General features: G+C 37.3%; 1 protein-coding gene across 1 annotated transcript; it reads right to left on the reverse strand.

Annotated features, from left to right (window-relative positions):
* Positions 1 to 1,205: 1,205 nt before the first annotated feature.
* On the reverse strand, positions 1,206 to 19,250 carry FRA10AC1 (fragile site, folic acid type, rare, fra(10)(q23.3) or fra(10)(q24.2) candidate 1; the record flags this gene model as incomplete). The annotated part of the gene is made up of 13 exons (XM_009073600.1): positions 1,206 to 1,248; positions 1,691 to 1,768; positions 2,983 to 3,019; positions 3,606 to 3,721; positions 5,368 to 5,410; positions 5,872 to 5,985; positions 8,659 to 8,704; positions 14,464 to 14,548; positions 15,024 to 15,107; positions 15,897 to 15,973; positions 16,963 to 17,008; positions 17,090 to 17,182; positions 19,174 to 19,250. Coding segments are annotated over 13 exons (939 nt in total), but the record flags the coding sequence as incomplete, so codon positions are not given.
* Between the last annotated feature and the right edge of the window lie 1,990 nt (positions 19,251 to 21,240).

Here is a 21,240-nt window from a genome sequence, read left to right on the forward strand (position 1 = left end):
CTTGTAAATAGAGTTCTCAACTTATTCATATGAGTGCATGTAAAATGTTCATAAATACACTGCAACCATCTCTGCTGTTACATCTTCCACATCAAACACTTACTATAAATACTTTCTATAAATATATCTACAGTGAGAAGTACTTATCAAAAATATATTTTATACAACATTAACTTTCCTCAGATTGACATGAAAATTTAATTATGAAAAAGTTTGTCCTTTGTATCCCAACTAATTTTCACCTGACAAAAAAAACCAAATAGCCACTGTACCTAGGCATGTGCAGATTGTTTCTCTGGAAACATAACTGAGAGAATGTTTAAATTGGATTGCAACTGGAAGAGGAAGATGAATCCAGTAATTTCTTAAGCAAAACACATGCTTTACTTGTATATTTAGAATTACACTTTAAAGGAGGATTAACAGTCAATCAATGGATAGGAGATCAGAAGCCACAGATAACACAGAAGTCACGTGTACACCTCCAGCAGAAAGCCACACATCATTTATTGCATCAAAAATTTCACCGACCAACCAAATCTTTGTAAGTGGAATTGTAAGACATATCCTGTTATAACTAAAATTTAAACCAATGATACAATAAACTGAACTTTTCAAAGGATTAGGGGAAACATTTCAGATATGATTTATTTATTCAAGCAGAAAACACATTGGGTAAAATTTGAACTTCTCCAACAGCATTTGAAAATACTTACAGAGACTAATACCTGAATGTTAAAGTCTACATGACCAATAAATTTAAAGCTATTAACTCTTGCTTAATAAATTAAAAATATGACTATATCACAGTGTATGGCTTTAAACCACTCACAGAATCTTCCAAAATGCTCTTTTACAAAAATCTGGCAATGACTGAAGTTTGGGATGAAATAAAAAGCAGTGAACCTCCAAGATGTTATCTCAATAAACTATGTTCTTGTTTGTTTAAGTTTGGGTGCCATGTATCTTTTGCACTGACCTGAAAAGATTATTTCTCTTGTTTCATGAGTGTGCAGCCTACCACAAGAAAAAGAAAGTTTTTAGACTGGAAGCCTTCTACAAAGATAATGTGCCCAAATGGTTCATAGGAGTGACTGTCGAAGAGGTATGTTGGCAGAAAGAGGTCTCTGGCAAATTCTGACTGGATTTCCAGACTTCCATCTTGGCAGTTCATGAAGAAAATTAGCCTACATCAGTTTCAAGTTTTAGAGAAACAAGCCTTGAAAATAATCATCAAACTCCTCCTCCCTGTAAGAACAACAAAGAAAGTCAAAGACAGTTCTGCTGTGGATTTGTACTTAGGAAATAATCTTTGTATGAAAAACGTTTAGCAAACTTCTGACTAGAATTGTAGAAGGTTTAGATAATTTTGACTTAGTCACTACATTCCAAACCCCTTCACATTTTCCTACCTATGCAACAGCAGTGAGCTGACTGTTAGGATCTGTTTCTAAGATAACTAATAGTATCACAGGGAGTAAGGCAGCAGTGGTATGAGAGTGGCTTGACAAAGGTTTTACTTCAGAGTTGTGTCTTTTCTTTACAAACATATTCTTAGATTCACTACATGGAAAGAGGTATGACACAACTTTAAATGTCAGAATATTCACTGAAATACTTGGGAAAAATCTGTGCCTGGGCAGTTCTGAACGGACACTGTACATTGCAGGAGCTACAAGAGCAAACTAACCGTGATTTTGGATCTTGTAGAGGACCTTTCCCAAAGCCAGCACCTGAAGGACCATCTTCTGCACTGCTGTCTGAATCTGTTAAAAAATTTAAGGTGCTTATGAAATAAATTGTAAAAGAATTTATCTTCTTTTTTATTTAGATGTTATTTTGCTAGGAACAATGTTTAATTGCAACCAGGAGAATAAAAAGAACACTTCACTTTGCATAAAATGACTCTTAGATTTCATGAACTAATGTTTTAATTAAACAAGGTAACAATCATGTCAGAACACTGATCTTGACACAACAGCACGATAGCATTTTGTTTGAGATTAAATAACCACAAACCCAGAATGACAATACAGTTTCAAACAATTATATTAAATGAATAAATCATTTTACTTCTACTTAAATGATAATTTTTATCAATTGTGACTTATCAGTGAAATGGTCAGGAGTCAAAAACGATGAGAAGTATGCCCTTACCTAAAACCTCCCAATCTTCCAGTAAAACCTTCCTGACAAAACAGAGACTTTGGGCATGGTCCAGGTCATGAGAAAACTGCTTCAGGCCTTCCTGTACCTACCTGGGAAAACCTGGGGGCTGAAGACATTCTTAACAATGTCTAGCAGAGCAGAGCAATCAGTAGGAACACTCAATCCCTTCTAGACAGGCTGCATCAAGAACTGGCATGACCAAGAGATGTGGCTTGTTTCATCAAAATAAAAACTGGAATTACTGAGATACAGAGAGCACCAGTGCCTAAGGAGTCACTGAGACTCTGTGTCCACCTGCAACAGGCAGGTCTCTGCGGTACTGCAGGTGATAGCTGGAAAAGACTTTCATTAAAGCCTAGGATTTATTTAAAATCCATTCTTTTTTTTGAGCAGAGCACACATCAGTGTAATTCCCTGAGAAGAAATGTAGTAGTTCCTCTATCAGAAAAGTCCATTCTTTGCCCAGCACAGATTATGCAGCACATATTTGCATACCTGGACTCAAGTAATTATTAACACCCTCTGCTCTTTTTTAGAACAACCTGACCTCTCATTTTACTGATTACTTCCATCCTGTTATCTGCCCACATTTTCATTCTTTGCTTAAACAATTTCCTTCTTAAAATTACCTACAGTTTTTCTGCAAGAAGTATAAGCAATTAATTTGATCCTTCACATTTCCGTTTGTTTTCATACAGCATTTTTATCTTGCAAAACATTAAACCAGCCAGCTAATAAAACTAATACCAGTGATAAATGTCTATGAAATCATACAGAAACATAAAACACAGAAGGTATTCAAATCCCTTCCCTTTATCAGAATTACCTGAATCTTCTGAAGAAACCTCATCTGTAAAGAAACACCAAAACAGAAAAATAATAGTAAGGCTATCTTGGTTTTATCTGTTATCTTAAATTGTTCACGAGGATGTTTCTACCAGAAATATCACACACAAGCATGTGCACATGCACACGCACACATCACACAGTCAGAGACAGCAAACACTGAAGTAAAAGGATTTTCTTTTGCATGAGAACAAAGGTCATCAGCTTGAGCTCAATTATGTTATCCTGAACTCTGTGGTGTAAAAAGGTTATCTAATATTTCCAAAAGGCTTCCAACCCCAAAGCTTCGTGGAATGAAAGGCTTCACAACCCCTTCTGGTATGCAATGGCTAATTCTCAGACAGGTTTTCCTTGCAATGTTTTGCAAAAGACTCTCCCTCTCTGCCAAATGTAAGAAATTTATCTTTTTTTGTGCATCTAGGATATTTTACCCAAGAAATGTATCTTTTTGACCACCTATGTTACAGTCGAGAAGGCTATATAACTATGTGTTACCTATGCAGCTATAGCAAAACTAAGGTTCAACCAACATTTTAATTCAATATTTAATTCAATATTTTAAGAATTGATGGATTAAACTTTAAATTTACCTTTATGCCTCTTTTTTTTGGACTTCTTTTTTGCTGAAGAAGATGATTTTACCTTCCTTTTCTTTGGCTCTTTGCCAGCTGTGCTTCTTTTCTTGTGCACCTTGACTTCTTTCCTCCTTTAAAAAGAGATGAATGTACACCTTCTCTGGTAGATGCACTTATCATAGAATCATAAAATCAGAGAATTTAAGGGTTGGAATGGACCTTACAGATCACCTAGTCCCAACCCCCTGCCCTGGGCAGGGACACCTCCCACCAGAACAGGTTGCTCAAGGCTTTATCCAACCGGGTTTTGAACACTGCCAGGGTTGGGGCAGCCACAGCCTCCCTGGGCAACCTGTGCCACTTCCTATGCAACAGCAAATCTGGATTATTTAATTCAATCAAAAAGTTGTCATTTTTTCCCAGAAATCTATCAGTAGTTAAACTGAAAAAAATTAGTTCAAAAGCAAAGTGCTATAGAAACACAAAACTCTACAGCTGAAGACAAAGGACAGGAGATGCTAAAGTCACTAAAATCACACTCATACAGTAAACCACATGAATTGGCAAATAAAGATTAAGTATGGAAAATAATTTTACAACATGCCAAATTCTTGAATTTTGGTAATTTCTTTGATTTTTCTTCTAGCAAACAATTTTGTACATAGGTAATGAGAAAAATACAGTTATTATAGGTTATAAAATATATTTTCATATTTGATAGCAACAAAACCTGAGGCAGAAGAATCTCAAAGCTAAGAAGCTGCTGCAAAGCAACAACCCACTAACACTTCCAGCATTAATTAGTTACACAGGCTTACTGTAAGAACACAGGCTAACTTTTTCCTGCTTCTTTGTAAAAAGAAGTCAATAAAATTGTTTCACAGTATTACTCTGCAACTGACAAAATGTTTGACCATGCTTATTCTGAATTCAAGTGGTGTTACAATTCTAGTTCCAAAAAATCAAGATAAATCAATCTCAGTTAGTTAATTCTCCTCCTTAATATCTGCCTACATAGTGCTCTGATAAAACTGAATATGAATTAGCTTTTAAAATGGATTAATTAACTACCAGATTGCATGATTTGTGCTACTTTAGAAAAGAAATCATTGTTTCCTAGCTCAAAGGTTTCCCTTTCATATGCTCAGCAGATAATTGTATGACTTAATTACTAAGACATGAAACTAAGTTAATGCCACATGGAGATTTAAAGAATCATGAAAACTGAGTGCAAATAGCTGTGGAATTCAGTAAGATCACAGACAGTAATTAAAAAAACCAAATAAAATCTTAATGCACACATTTTGTAGGTACAAAACACACTCTTTTTCTCTCCTATTAATAAGTGATTCTCAAAGAACAAACACTCAAATTCCAACTTTCCAAGCAGTCACTTGACTCACACATAAACCCACTATTTTTAATAAAAGGAACAGCATTCCCACTCTGAAACACAGCAAGAGGGAAGAGAAAAAACACAGTGTTTTGCATAAATGTTCAGATAAGAAAAATAATCACCGGGCTGGAATTAAGCAAATGAAACTTTTGTGGTGGTAGGGATGTGATTCTTCCACACTGAGGGTTTTGTACTTTGATAGCACAATAGCTAACTCTCCACAGTGAAAGCCAATGGCTGTGTAAGAACTCCAGAACATTTATACCATTTCAGCACAAATGAAGTTCCTAACCATCTAGCTGAAGTTTTCCCCCATCTGCTGCTCATCATAGCTGTAATCTATCAATAATTCAGCTTCATATCCTCAAAATAGTTCATTACCTGTGATGAAAGTTCAGTTTGTAGGAACATTCTGGACACAGTCCTGAAAAAGAGACCATGAGAACACTGCAGCCATATATTGATAAACATAATTAGCAAAATTTATTAATAAATACATAAAACTAGACAGAACACTATCTTTCAATTTCAGCAGCTTTTCCTTCAAAACAGTAGTTACAGTGTAATTGCAGTCAGGATTGAAAAAAATACTGTGATGAGTCTTCAGTGCAAATCCAGATTTGACCAAACCTGGAGAAAGATCACAGGTTTAGCACTGACAACTCTTTGTTAAAAAAGTATCAGTGCTTATCATGTCCAGACATCCCATTTTATGGATCTTAGTGGACAGAACAAGTTGTTTTACAATTCTACTGAAGAGCCATAAATCTCTCAGAGCTTTGGCAGAGACCAAGTGCTCCCATATGGAGTGTCTTGTGCACAGAAGAGCAAAACCACCATTAGGTTGTGTCACATAAAGTAACTGTGTAAACTGTGGTGACTTACTCAATTTCACAAGGGCATTCCTCTTTTCACCATGTTCAACATAGCCAAAATTCACCTCCCAGCTCTTCAGGCCTTCATTCTCCTCACAGTGCTTATTTCCACAGGAAAACTGACCTGCAAAGGGGTCAAAACCAGCAAAGTGTGGTTCAAGGATTAACATGCATAGGCTTGGTGTTATTATTTCCAGTTTTACTCAGTTTTTGCTTTTTGTTTTCCATTTCTTTCAAATAAAAAACCACACAAATGTAAAAGTAACACCTAGATTAAGGAAACAATAACAGAAAACAACATCAATCAATTGTGCTTGTCTAATATTGCCTATCTGCAAAAGGAAAAACATAACTTGAACTGTGTTTTGAAATGTATGGATGAAGGCATATGTTATGAAATAATAAGCCTAATGCTGAACTCTGAAAAAATGAATGTCATTAGGATACATTCTGTACCCTAAACGTTACTTAGCAGAGGATGATGGATCAGGAGGTGTGATTCAGACATGCATCTTTAATGACATCAGACTATCCAAAGAATCATGTCTGCACAAAATGAAGATGTCCATGTTGTTATTACCTAACTAGATTATCTGATATGCTGGACATACAATTTGTATTCTAATGACTGTCCACAAACACCTTTCTTTTAAGAAAAGGAAATCAGATATTGTGAGTGATGATACGTCAGCTTTTAAAGTTTAATTTGGTTCATTATATGAAAAGCCACAGTGATTATAAAACAATCTGCATATAATCAGTGTTGTTTACACCACTGAGCTCCAAATATTGGAGTAATAAAGAGCTGTACATTCCATTTGCAGAAGTCTGATTTGTATGCAGAGCTGGCAGAAAGGATGTGTATTAATAGGCTCACAAGCAGGACTGCTGGTGAACGATTAACCTCAGAAAATTCTGCTTAAGCTGCTAACTGGTGGATTGGCAGTGTCCTCAGATACTTCAGTTCTGCAATGAAACACCACTTGCAATGCAAACATTTGAAGTAAAAATAACCCCAGGCCTCCCATTTAAACCAAAAGTTTCAAATTAATAGACATTAAATCTGTCTAATCCTATGTAAGGTATGGCTATCAGTACCCCGTGTCATCAGCAATCTTCAACACAACCTCCTTTCACAACACCTATGGCAAAAGGCTGGGATGAGAAATGAAAGAAGCAAAAGTAATTATTTGGCAGTTACAATTAGAAGTGATACCTCTCCTTTCACTTCTGAAAGACAGACCTCAAAAGCAAAACAACCAAATGTGAGCAACCCATTCCTACATTCCCATTGTAACACACCCCAAACCATAGCACAGCTGACAGTGGTTCTCATCACCACCACTACTGACACAGCTGAAATAAGTACACACGATGTCAGTTATCAGACAGGTAGGTATTAATGCTTTATTACATTTAATTAAAGCAATTTGTATTGCTGATTTACACTTAAAAACAGCATTAAAGAGCCACCCGCGAGAGGATTGGGTTCTCGCTCCCCCTCGTGGTGAAAGGGGGTGGTTTATCAGTTCTGATAATCCACCTGTTCCCTTTCCATTGAGATTCCATTAACAAAAAGCTTTGAACATTCAATTCTGCACTTCCTCCCATATGTTAAAATTTGGAACACAGATATTAAAAGTACAATTCAGCCTTAAGTTCCTTTTTCCCCCATGAAGACAAAAAACATTTATTTCTCATTTAACTTTATCTTGTTAAAGCATTCGATAAATCATGTAACTGTACCAAATGTAACTGTTAAAATAATCTGTCATGCTGAATGCAACACATGACTACAAGTACCTTTAGAAGCTTTAGTCTTTATAGCTTAAAACTCCCAACATTGATGTTCACACTTCCTAGTCATACAATCATAGAATCAAAGTTGGAGGAGACCTCTAAGATCAAGTCGAACCACTAACCTGTCACATATGTGTGAGAAATATTTACTTTTTTAACAAAGCATAAATGCATTTCTAACTTTTTGTAATTTGTTGTAATAGAGCTGTTTACAGAATACAGCTGTGTACACAGCTGTACCTGAGAGATACTGATCAACAGGATCACTCCATGCTGTCTTTTTGCATGTGCATCCAAGACTTCTGAAAACCAGATGTGTATGAGGATCCACCCACAGGAACAGCAACAGATTCACCTCATTTTCTTGCTTGTTCAGTGCCCTGAAACAGCCCAAGCACCTAGGCCATGGAACAAGGAGCACTGTGCAACATCCCAGCAACACACTGCTAAGCATTCACACACAGAAGCATCCAGATTAAGCTACCGATTTAGAAACAGAATTGGGAGATTTTGTAACCATTCCCACTGATTCCCACTGAACCAATTTAGGCTAAAACAGCCATTACACAGGAAACTTTATTAAGAAGTGAACATTTTGCAGAACAGCATTGAGGAACTCTTAATAAATAATTTCCTGAGGAAAAGTACTGAGAGGCTTCAATTAAAGGTTACCTAATGAGGTAACACAAGTACTGGAGAAAAAGAGCTAAAAAGCACATCCAAGAAATTCTACATTATCAGATGTATTATGGTGGTGTTCATTACAAATCTGACCTTGTGAAAACAACCCATATGTCCTGTTAATTTTAATATATGCAGGTCAGTGTGTACTCTAGACCTACGTGGCATAAACCAGCAAAGTTGGAAGTTAAGTTATCATCTGTTATTATCTGACAAACTTACCAGTATTGTCAAATGCTGTCTAACAAAATGATGTCCAAAAGCAGCAAGAAAAGCATCAAGAAGTAATGTAAGGTAAAATGAAAGACAGTATTACCTTTTCCTGAGATTACTTCTTGCTCATGTCTCCATCTAAATCCGAACTGTTAAGACAAGAACCCAAATTAAGCCGTGAACAGTCAATGTATTCAGTACTGTAAAGACTAATTTCAGTTGATTTATGCCCTGCACGTGGTTCATCCATTCAATTCTGGTCAGGAAAATTTAATTTATTTCCCTGTTAATTAAGAATATCTCTCTGCCTCTGCTCATCAGAATGATTCCCATCTACACATGCAATTCAAATTCCAGTAGATGCTGTTTGGTACCAAACAGCAACTTCCTCAAAAGCTTCATAGCAGGCAGAAGAACAAAAAGAAATCAGGATAGACTGACTTTATTAAATACTTCATTGCAAATTTGTCCACAGTGAAAACTGAGCAGAGAATTGGAATACTGGAAAATCGTATTAGCACATATCAATGAGTTGCTTCTTACTCCCTAAAGACTAAGACAAAAAAGAGCCCAACCAACAACTCAGTCGTATTTCTCTTTACATTGCCTAGAAATTCACATGGAGACAATCCATCTACTGTTTTTGTTTTCCAGTAGAATCTGCTTCATCCTCTCAAAATGGCAAGTAGCCTAGCGAAAAGACTGAAGATGGAAGGGTGTGAGAACCTGGGAAAAACAATTTCCACTAACAAGTAGAAAGAGAGGATAAAACTGGGATGCACTTTTGCCAAAAAGGGTTATTCTTGTATTGTCAATGAAAACGCATGAATACTGCAAGACAGGATAAAATTGCTGCTCTGCAAGCAAAGCACAGAAGATTCTGAATTTCATGTTAAAAGAGGTGGAAGGAAGAATGGGGAAGAAAGAAGGGGTACAAAATCCAAGAGGCACAAAAATGGCTGCAAAGTCCATCTTTGGCACCTGAATTTCAAAGCATCCTTTGGAAAATGAACCTTCCCTTGGTGCACTCATAGACTGAACCCACACAAATGTGCATTTTATAGATGCAGTGGCATGTATTCTGCAATATACTGGATTGATTTTCAATGGTTTTAATCTAATTTTAAACACTTTGTCCAGAAGCACAGGTATCTCTTCCTGTGCGTGGTGTTTAATGCTGTTGATTTTGTAATAAACCAAGTAATTCCTTATCTGAAGGGCAACAGCATGCAGTTCTCATGCATGAAATGGTATGTCATTCCAAGAACAGCAGAAAAAGGAGGGAAACAAAAGGTAACAATCCCAGAAGAAGATGAGGGTCTGCAGTCATACTGTGCATGACAACAGTTTGCTTAGGCTGGATGGGGTTGTGCTTGGCCTATGCTACACGTCTGCAGTGTGGTCGGTCTAAAGTAGCACTGCACCACTCAGGCTTCAGTCAAACAAAAAATTAACCAACTGTAGAAACCAAGAAATGTGCCAAACACTTCAGTGAGGACAGGATGCAAATGTAGCATTCCTGATAGGAACCAGCTGATTCAAATAGTGATGGTAATGTTTTTGCTCTTTTAAAGAATATTTGCTGTTTTACAGGGTGTTCTAGTTCTGAAAAGCTTGTGATATGACTGGAAAATATTGCAAGCTTATGATTAAAGGATTTGGCACCAATTTTGCATGTGTGTGCTGCTGGCAATAAAGAGTAAAAACAAGTCAATGTTATCTGCATGTTTGCTTTTTCATAGTCCATCTGCTGCTTCACCAGTCACCAAGTTATCCATGCTCACTTTTGCTAATGAAGTCGACTTTGGTACAAATTTCCCCTCACAGTCTGAACCTGACTCAAAAAGGTATAAACCAGATTATATGCTTACAGTGTATTTCTGTAATGCTATAAAAAAAAGCAAATTAAAAGGAGGAGCCATAGCCATCTGTAGTACATATAAAAGACAAATGTTGTCCTTATCTGCATTCATTTTTGTCATTCTTCCACCAACTAATGGAAAATGACAGAGAGAGACCAAGGCTAAGCAGAAAGAATAAAATAAAAAGTAAATACAATTGAATTCCTCTAAGCTAAAATATCAGAAACATTAAAATATATAGGGAAATTAAAAATTAGGGAAGGCTCTTGCAGTCAGCCAGCAATATTAAGAAATGCAAAAGCACTGTCAGCATTTATCCTACCTCATCTTCATGATAAATGAATCCAACAAGACCCTAAATGAGCTATTGCTACAAGGTAGACCAAGCAGATGCCTAGTAAGAGTTTCAAATGGCTACTTTTATGAGAAATTATAATTTTAAAGATATGAAAGACTGCTTAATATCCATAAACAATAAAATTCCTAAATCAAATAGGGACTGCTTGTGAAATAGGCATAGGCTGCAGCAACAACTAACACGACCACAGTCATCTCTTTCAGAATAAAAGAAATGTGTGAATTTAGACAATGCTGGAAAAATACCACAGGTATTTTAAATATTTTTATTTTCACAGGAAAGCCTCCATACTGAAAAACAATGACAAAAGCAAACCTATTAACATTTCCAAATGGAAGACAAGTTGGCCTCGAAATCTGGAAATAAAACCAAAAAAATGAAATGTATTCTATTTAATGACCAGGTGTCAAACAGATTTCATTTCTTAGCAAATAGGAGACATTTCCAATCTGCTAAGCTACAAAACAAAGCACAGAGACAGCAAGTAAGATCTTTTCTAGGAAAATAACACAATAGAGAGAACGTTTCTAGTCCATTGCATATCAAAGTAAAACTTAGATGCAGAGCAGCTTCCCTTACTGCATTGCAAAACTGACAATAGAACTAAACTACCTGACAATACAGACGGTCATACATCAGCCTCAGAGCTAGCAGACAAGATGCACTGCAGGTTCAAAAACAACCTTGACCTAAAAAATTCTTATCCACAGAAAATGCAAGGAGTAACAGACCCATCACAATGAAGACCTGTCACAGCACCTCTTCCACTGTCTCTAAGTAGCCTCACACCAGAGGTTCACATTGGCATTTCTGATTGAAACAAAGAGATTGTATGTCATAATTACACAATGAAAAGTGGGAGCATGGGTCACAGGGTCCTATCTGCCTGCAGTGCCAGGGGGTTGGAGAGAGGTGGGGGATGGTCTCTCCTGCCACACCTGAAGTGAGAGGACTAGAGGGAATGGCCTTGAGCTGAGACAGGGGAGATTCAGTTTGGATATTAGGAAAAAAATTTTTACTGTTAGGGTGCTCAGGCACTGGAATAGGTTGCCCAGGGAGGTGGTGGAGTCACCATCCCTGGAAGTGTTTAAGAGGCATCTGGATCTGGTGCTGGAGGATATGGGTTAGGGGTTACAGCAGAGACAGGTTAACAGTTAGACTTGATCTCAGAGGTATCCTCCAACCTTGATGATTCTATGATTCTATGAAGTGCAAGTGTACAAGTGAGTGTGTGAACAGCAGTGAGGATCAGCTAGGTGAAGTGGTCTGGGAGCAGGGAGGGTGAGTGAGTCTCCACCAGTCTGCTCTGGTAAGCACCTGTGTATGTCTATGGATGACAGCACAGGGGGTTTGCTGTCAGACTAGGGGAGTTCCAGCCACTTGGGTGTGTGTATGTGGGTGAAACAGTCTGAACCAGCAACTGGAATGTGGCTGTGGCCTTGGGGTTCATATTTCTTTGGGTTTTTTGCTGTTTTCTTAGGAGCTTCAGTCTTTGACAAGGTGCTCTGCTTATTTTTCAGACTTCAAGAGAGATGCTCCCACAAAACTGCACCTTATCATTATCCAGTACTTGGGAAAACAGTGGCTTTTTCTCAGAAGAAAAGTTCCAAAAGAGATCTGAGCTACCAGCTCTATGCAGAGATCTTTAGAAAAATCATCTGACTATAAGATTTTGGCTAGAAGCAGAACAATTGCAGCTGTGAAAAGACAGATGAGCACTTATGTGCAAGTCTCAATCTGTACAATATAGATATTTAAAACATCACAGAAAACTGATCTCCAACTTCACTTTGACACCAACCAGCAGGATATAGAATCACTGAATCAAAGAACAGCCCTGGCTGGAAGGCACTTAACAGACCACCTGGTTCAACCATTCCTGGGAAAGGGAGCCCAGATGAAAGTATCTAACACCCTGTGCAATTGCACCTGAAAAACCTTCAGTGATGAGGACTCCACTGTGCCACTGGGGAGGTTGTTCCAGTGAATGGATGTTCTCACTGTAAAAAATTTCTTTCTTGTATCAAGATAAAGCATCATCATATAAAGCATCAACAACTATCATACAAAAGGTTGGCCAGCTGAGAAGCTTATCTACCCTGCATCTCTCATAGCACCAGCACTGCAAAACAGAAGGCACAAGGGGCTAAAGATACCCAACTTCTAGTTTCTCAAAATGCAGAAAAAAAAATCAAGGCAGGAAAAATCTGAAAACACAGACTGCATTCCGTTGGTGTAAGAGATCAGCAGCCCATTTCAGACTTCCAGGATAAAAGCCTGCTTTGAAATCCCTCTGTCCCCAACAAGGGTATGGATAAATCAATAACTGAGAAAAATCTCATATTTTTTTCTGGTTTTGTAAGAATTTTTAAGAAAGGACTTTCATATGACCAGATAGTATTGAGAACAGAAAGCATAAATATTTTACCAATTGCATGACGCAGCAGAGTTCTGCTGATATGGCAATTCCAAACATATAGGTAATGATTTATGAGCATAAACAAGAATTGCAAGTGACCTCACAGTTAGGACACCCATACCTGAAGTCTGACATGGCAATACTGTTCACACAACACACACATCACCCCCACCCTCCCCAAAAAAAAAAAAAAAAAGAAAAAAGAATCTGGGGCAGAACAGTTTCCCACAAAAGATAGCAAACATATGGAAACTTGGCACAGGAGTGAAAGAAACAAAATCTGTGAGCATGCTCCAGGGGGATCAGTTGAGGGGTCAGGGCAGACATTGAGGGATATGAAACAGCTACAGGAAAATAAAATCAAATTTACGCACCCATAAAAAATGGAGGGAAAGCATATTCAGCATTTTAATTTTTGTTAATCTTAATAGAATTTTTGCATTTTACTGTTCCAGTTGTCTTTAGATGACTGCCATCTTTTCTACCTAATATTAAGTCCAGTCTTTGCAACTATTTACCAGAGAATGCAATTTTCAATGCTACAAGTAGCCTAAAAGAACTATATAAACAGTTTGCACTGTGGGTTACTGTGTGCTAACAACACCAAGACATATCTGAGTTCAGAAACATTCTTTGCAAAATCACTAAATTCATGTATACTCTGACTAAGGAGTTAGTCAGTTAAAAACCTGGAAACAACAAAGGCTGTTCCAGTTAAGCAGAAAACCGGGTGCTGGAATTGGGCTGTTTCTCTTAAGAAATTCTATTTATTTACAAGGCACATTCAAATCCTGTTTCCATAAACAGAAAAGAACAACTAGCAAAAGAGGCTGCTTTGAAATAGACTTTTCCAAAATTGTTTCTGCCAACATTCAAGTACAAAACTCTCTTTAGACTTTTATTTTTGTTTTTAACAGTAACATTGCAGGGTTTTTTAGGCTTCATCTATTGCTCCTCTCCAAGCAACCTCTCTAGCCTTCTTTCTTCAGCCCCTTTGCCTTTTCTGCCTTTTTCACTCACAATGTACCTCTTCATAAAACACCATCTGACAGAAATGCTCCTATTCCCACAGAAGCACATTTTTTGGGCCAGTGACAATGCTTGGATTCAAACTGCTGCTGCTTATTGAGTAACTTGACAAATTCTCACAACTCTCTGTCCAGGGAAGGGGAACTAACATTCTGCTTTCACAGCACAGCCACAATCATAAGGCAATTCCAGAAAAGGAAATACTTTAAAACCAAGATGATTTACAATAATGAATCATACCTTGTTCTCTTTGTATCGGCTGAGATCTGCTATGCAGTATTCTTTGTACAATTTATCATAATACTTCTTTGCAAGCCTCTTCTCCCTATAACAAAAGGTATTAGATTTTATTAAATGCAGAACATGATACAATTCACTTTACATTGTAATGGCATTAGCAAGACAAAGTGATGTTGTTTCATACAAAAACCACAAGTTGCAGAGCTAGAACGGCAACAGATACGCACTCATTAAACTAAGAATAATTTCCATAAGACTGGAAAAATGCATATAAAATAAACCCACAGTACATACTGTATTTTTTCAAACTAAGGTTTCTTCAGTTTTGATAACAGCCATTTGCATCTCAGAGAATACACAATTATTTACTGGCTCTGCCATCAATTCATGTTGCCACTTGAGCAATATCCAAATATGAAAGGTCTCCTAATGGTCTTTCATTTTCAAATGCATTGAAGATCAAAGAATGATCACTAAGTATGCACTGTAATTAGTACAGGACACCACAGATTTAGTACAAGTGATCTAAAAATAACATGTTCTGTAATAGCTTCAGGTACCAGTTCATGTCTTCTTCATCTTCTTCATTCCAGAGAAATCTGTGGTTCTCTCTAATAACATCCTGATCCGTCTTGTCATTTTCTCTATAAAAGGACACAGTTTTTTTTAGTACAATGCAACATTAGAATGAAAAGTCCATCAAATAACTATTTGGTAAGCATCAGTATGCCACAGCTGTGATCTCCACAGCATAAAAGAACACACTGTTATGAAATAAAACTATCAAAAAATGTATTCCCTGGCATCTGGACTCCATTTCCCAAAAAAAAAAAAAATCATGGGGAAAACCAGCCACTAAAATTGTGGATCACAGAACCAGTTAGGTTGGAATGGACAACAGTGGGTCATCTGGTCCAACCTCCCTGCTCAAGCAGGGCCATCCTAGAGCACATGGCTCAGGATTGGGTCTCTTGATGCTGTCTGAAAACACTTTTCATACTCTTTATTGAAGACAGTGATGTCAAAAGGCAGTTCTAGAAAGCTCTAAAGAAGGCTATCATTATTCTGGACAATGGATAGCAATTCTGCACATTTCAAAAGTATTTCAGACTGTTATTTTGAAGGTACTGACAGTTATTTCTCAATGTACCCTCAATTAATGCTCACCTGTCATCTTTCCTTTTACATAACAAAACAAGAACAATTCAGCTCATGGTAATATCTTTTCTAAAACTATGGAAACAAAATGAAATAAGGCAATTCTGTGGTTTGGATACTTACTGTAGATACTATTCGTGACCAAAATAATTAGCCATTTGATACACAGCCACATCCACCTCTGCCCTACCAAAGCTATAATATATATTTGACAGCTTTACATAACAGGAGAGCTCTGGGGGCATGAGGGGGAAATGTTTGCTGATGGTTCTTACCCAGACCGTCGGAAATCCTCTATTTTTCCTCCATAGTACAAAATGTAATCATGAACAAACTTTTTGTGTCTTTGATACTGAATAAGCAATTAAGGATTTTTTCAGAATTTATCTTCTTCTGCTTTACCATGGTTTAAAACTAACAGAAAACAACCAAACGCTTTTTATGTACTTAAAGACTTTTTTTTCTCAAAAATAGTTCAGTAATTTCCAGAAAGAACAGAATTAATTAGCAACTTAACCTCTCATAGAAGCTACTTTTCAAATACAGGAATTCAAGGCAATTTAGTATGTAAAACCTCATTGCGCTTCCAGGCCTTTATAAATCTGTCTTCCCATATCAGAGATGCTCTCACAAAAACTTGGCTCATTTTTTCAGCTGTAATTTAGACAACAGCTTCTCAGTACTGAACTTTTGGTTTAAAACAAGTTTGAAATTTTGTATTATAAAAACAGCCTGGCTACTAAAATGGAAGAATTTTTATCATCAGCATAAAAGCTGTATGCTTTAGTTTGGAGATGAAAATCGTGGGAAAAAATCTAATGTTTTTTAGAACACTTTAGCTTCAGAGATATAATCAGAAGCAAATTTTGTACCATAATTTGAGCAAAATATGTAATTACTTATTCATAAAATAAGTGTCTTCACAAATAAAAACATTATATATGGCTTCTTAAAAAGATTTTTCAATCAACTTGGATCTCAACAGCAAAAAGAAGCTTCTTTGAAGAATGACTCAGTATCTGGTGCTGCACTGCCAAAAAATTGGAAAAATGTTTTCCCTGTTAGGGTGTTCAGGCATTGGAATATTGCCCAGGGAGGTGGTGGAGTCATCATCCCTGGAAGTGTTTAAGAGGTCTCTTGATCTGGTGCTGGAGGATATGGTTTAGGGTTCAGGGGTTACAGCAGTGACAGGATAATGGTTGGACTTGATCTTAGACGTCTCCAACACTTATGATTCTATGATTCTAACTGCTGTGATAACTGAGAAATTCCAGTATTTAGCCATAAGGGATAACCTGTGCCTCATCTTCAACCCTGAAGGAAAATGAAACAGAAGGATACAGCATCCATCGATATCAAGTGGAATCTTCTTTTTCTTGCTTCTTCCCTGTGAATAAAAAGATGTTTCAGTGAAAGCCATCTTACATTAAAGGAGAAACGTCCCACAAAAGCAATATGTAAAAGATACCTATCACATTCTTCAGCTGCAAACTGTCTGTGAACCACTCCGCCTTGCTTGGCTTTTTGGAAGGGCTTTGCCAGAAGAGCATCTTCTTCCGTTCTAAAGGTAGGTGGGAAAAGGGAAGAAAAGTTAGTCAAGAACTTTTCACAAGCAATCAAATCTCCATATGACAAACCTTGCATTAACTTGATTAACAAAAACTGATATGTTGCTGGGTTTGGCATGAATAAAACCAAACTTCAGAACCGACATCACCTCACTTGCCAAACAAAGCCAGAAAGGCATTTGCTTACAGTTAGCATTTAAAAGAAATTGGGCAAAACAGCAATTTGTAATATTTATTTTTATCAATATTATCACTATAGAACCACAATGAAAAAACCTGGGAGACTGCTCAGTTTCACTCTGCATTGAAAGTCCTCTACAAATCTCAGCCACACAGCAAAGCAGGAACAAAAAGGACTGAGTTCACTGAATGAGAGTGACTGCTAGTAACCCCATCCCACCCTTTCATGCCAATGTCTCAACACCTCATTAAACAGCTCTGCCTCTCCTAGTGTAATCACAAGAATCACAAATTTAAAACTTAATTACCATGTTGTGAACCACACTTGTCAGCAGGCAGCTAAAAATACTTCCAGAATTCAACAAAGTAATTAAAAGTTAAATATAAAGAGATGCATTTTAGGTAGTAAAATGTATATTTAGTTATTATCATTCCTCAATAGAGATGAAGAACAGATTTTTCCATAATTATCAGCTGGCAGAAAGAATGGAAGTCAGAAACCTGAAGAAAGCAAGCCAGGGAATTTATATTTCAAGCTATGAAATACAGGACTCTAGGAACTAAGGGTATCATTTGCTCAAAAGCATCTGTAGGCACAAAATTCCCTTAAGGAGACTTCATAAAACAGCAATTTGGAGAGAACTTAAGACTATTGTTTTCCTTAAAGTGAAAATAAGTACCATCATAGAGCAAGAAAGGGATATATACATATCCAGTGAACCCACATAAGAGCTCCACTGGGAATCAGCAGCAGAGTGCCAGAATGAGGATAATAACGGTGTTTTTGAAAGGCTCCTGATGGTTAATTAATATTCCACCTAGAGAGTGGAATGGTAGAATGTGTAATGGCTTTTTAAAGAAAACAGAAACTGAACAAAACCAGTCACTGTTTTAATGCAGAACAGCTATATTATAAAATAAATGAAACAGCACAATGCCTGCTATTATTCCAGTGATTAAAACATGAAATTTCTTTCCCAGAATGCAGTCAGACACTATAAAACCCATTCTTTCAGTTCTTCTACAAAGCAAAATATGCAAAAGTGCTAGGAAAGCTTCCAGAAACATTTCTTAAATAAAGTCCAGTAACAGAGCAAGGAAGAGACAGGAAAAAATATGAAAAGTATATGTATAATGTAGGCAAAATGTTCAGTATGGTGAAGGAAGTGTCAAAGGACTACACAGTGCCAAAGCAAAATAAGTACATAAATAAAGAAACATCTTTACAATATAATGAGATCAGACTACAAAATTCCAGGTCACTACTTGTGTGAGCCACTGCAAGAACTGGCAAAGGTCATCTCAAATAAAAGATGTGCAGTTACAGTTCAAGGATTGAGTACAACACAACTCACTAATTCCCAGGTCTCTTCACAGTTAAGTATTAAACAAGTAGCTTAACTATGTAACTCTATATGCTTTTTATCTACAAAGACTGCTATGACTTGGCTTTCTTTTGCCTTGCTTTCCTAGCAGTTCCATTTGTCCTGATGGATCACAGTGAAGAGTGCTGCCAAACCCCAGCAGAGGATACTAATGCTTGGAAAAACGAAACACTCTGCTCTGAGAACTGAGGGGCACATAGACACCAGATGGAGATGGCAGAATGGATCTTAATCAGCTGCCCATAGGAGATGACAAGCTTTGGCAAGCTTGACATGAGATGGAAGAATCAAAGAGATTGATTTTTTCAAAAACCATTTCAACACCAGACTTTACATAAAACAGCATCATCTTCTCTGCACGCTGAGAGGCCATTTGCACAAAATACATAATGCAAAGTGTTAATTCTGTAATACATTACCTTTTTGGTTTTTGCAGAGACTTCTCTCCACTCTCCTCATCACTAAAATCAGAATCATAGCCTCCATGGCCACGTGCCTGAAAATAATAGACCAGTCAATAAATCTGCTAAAGTAACATGGACATGGCATAATTACAGATCAGTACTGTCCATCATGCATAAATAAAATAGGAAGACAGAGAGCAAGAGAACAAGTGCAAATTCTCACATATGTCTAAACCAAACCAAATGCAACAGACAATGCAGAGTATATTCCAAATAACACAGGGCAAAGAAAAACATCACCAGTCTGTCAGAAGATCACTTTATAAATAATTTATGTGCAGATGTCCCCATATTTAATCTTCACATAGATGCAGAAAGCCAAAAGTAAGATAAACACCTTTAGGTTTCACTTTCAAACAATGTTCCTTATGTAAGAAAAAGGTATTTTCCCCAGGAGCTAGTCTTTCAGAGTGCTGAAAGGCAGCAACTGATGTGCCCACACTATAAACACAGACAGATGGGAACAAAAGTTTCTTGGGCTGTGGCACAGCATTTTAGATCATTGGATTTTATATTGGTTGCTGGAAATCTGATTGAAGCAATAACTAAAATAAAAACCAACAATGTGCCTGCAAAAATGTACTGCCTAATCAGCACAACACTCCTGCCAGGAAACAAAATCTTGCTTTCCACACACTTTGGGACTACAATGTCAAATTAATGTATGTAAGAAAACCAAAATATCCATATTGTAATGCCTTCAAATGATCAAGCACTGACTGATGCCCAGATCTATCACCTCCACTTTTCAAGGCACAGTTCCATATCCAATTCCTTCAGCAGAAGTGATGGCTGAAGCAGATCCCATCTCCTCTCCCTCACTCGTACTCTGGTACCTTCCTTCCAGTTGCTGTTACAGTTGTGAAACTACCCACGAACCAGATCAAACAACTCACCCAAGTTACAAAGAAAACTACCAAAAAAAAGATTATTTTAACCCAGAGAAGTTTCCTGACAGTTTACCCAGAGCTCCCCCAACCAGCTACACCAGTCAACTGAAGGGGTAGCATGGGAGGAGAGCAGCCAGAGCTGAGAACTGAATAAACCAGCACAGACACCAAAAAAGCTTTTACACAACTGAGCTGAACCCAAAAGTGATGGTTATTATATATCTGCATGAGGAAAGGTTCAATACCTAAGTACCTTGGTAGGTACTAAATACAGAATCAGCAAAATAGACACATCTCAGGGTGATCTGGTTGAGGTGCCTTCTCTTGATGCAAATGTCTCCCAAAAATGCCATGCTGGAGAGTCCACTGTATCTTCTACTGACACCAACAACTGATCTGTATCATGCAGAGTATGTAAAATATTGTCTCCTCAAACTGACAGTGATAGGTTTTTAAAAGTTTTTAAAATATTTGTATTATTAATAATAAGAAACTAGTGCTGTAATGTTCCCCCTGCCTTCAAACTCTTCTGAAGAACACATAGCTCTCATATACACAGATATTTGAACAAAGGTAAATCTTACTTATTTGCCTTTATGTTTTCTATTTCCCAGGAGACATAAAACCATGTAATACCAAGAAAAAGTAGAGCAGATGCCTGGTGTAAGTGGTCCTTGTGCACTGGCAAGAGAACAGAAATGGTGCAAAGTCCCAGAGCTGAGGTAGTTCTAATAACCAGCCTGTCACTACTTTCATTAATGAGGCTTATGTGGTCTTTAGGAAAAGTTGAGTATGTTACAAGTGTGCAGCAAATATACTCGGCTTCTAAACGTAAAACTAAAATGGTAATCCAAGAATGTTTTAAATGGCAAAAGTAATGCTTCCCAGAGGAACACCGAGAGCTTCCTTCACACTTGAAAAGGGAGAAAGTTCAAGTCAACACAATGTGCATGAAAGTCAACTTGAGACAGATGAAGTACAGAAACAGGCAAGAAGAGGAAAGCTCAAATGAGATGAGATTTTCACAATGTGGTTGGCCCTGGATGATAGGCCCCAGGAAAGAAGTAGATATACTCAGTAATCAGCTCTCAACTGATTGCAGGAATGATTCAAACACAAAGGAAAAAAGACA

Source organism: Acanthisitta chloris, unplaced genomic scaffold (assembly GCF_000695815.1).
Source record: "Acanthisitta chloris isolate BGI_N310 unplaced genomic scaffold, ASM69581v1 scaffold25964, whole genome shotgun sequence".
NCBI lineage: Eukaryota > Metazoa > Chordata > Aves > Passeriformes > Acanthisittidae > Acanthisitta > Acanthisitta chloris.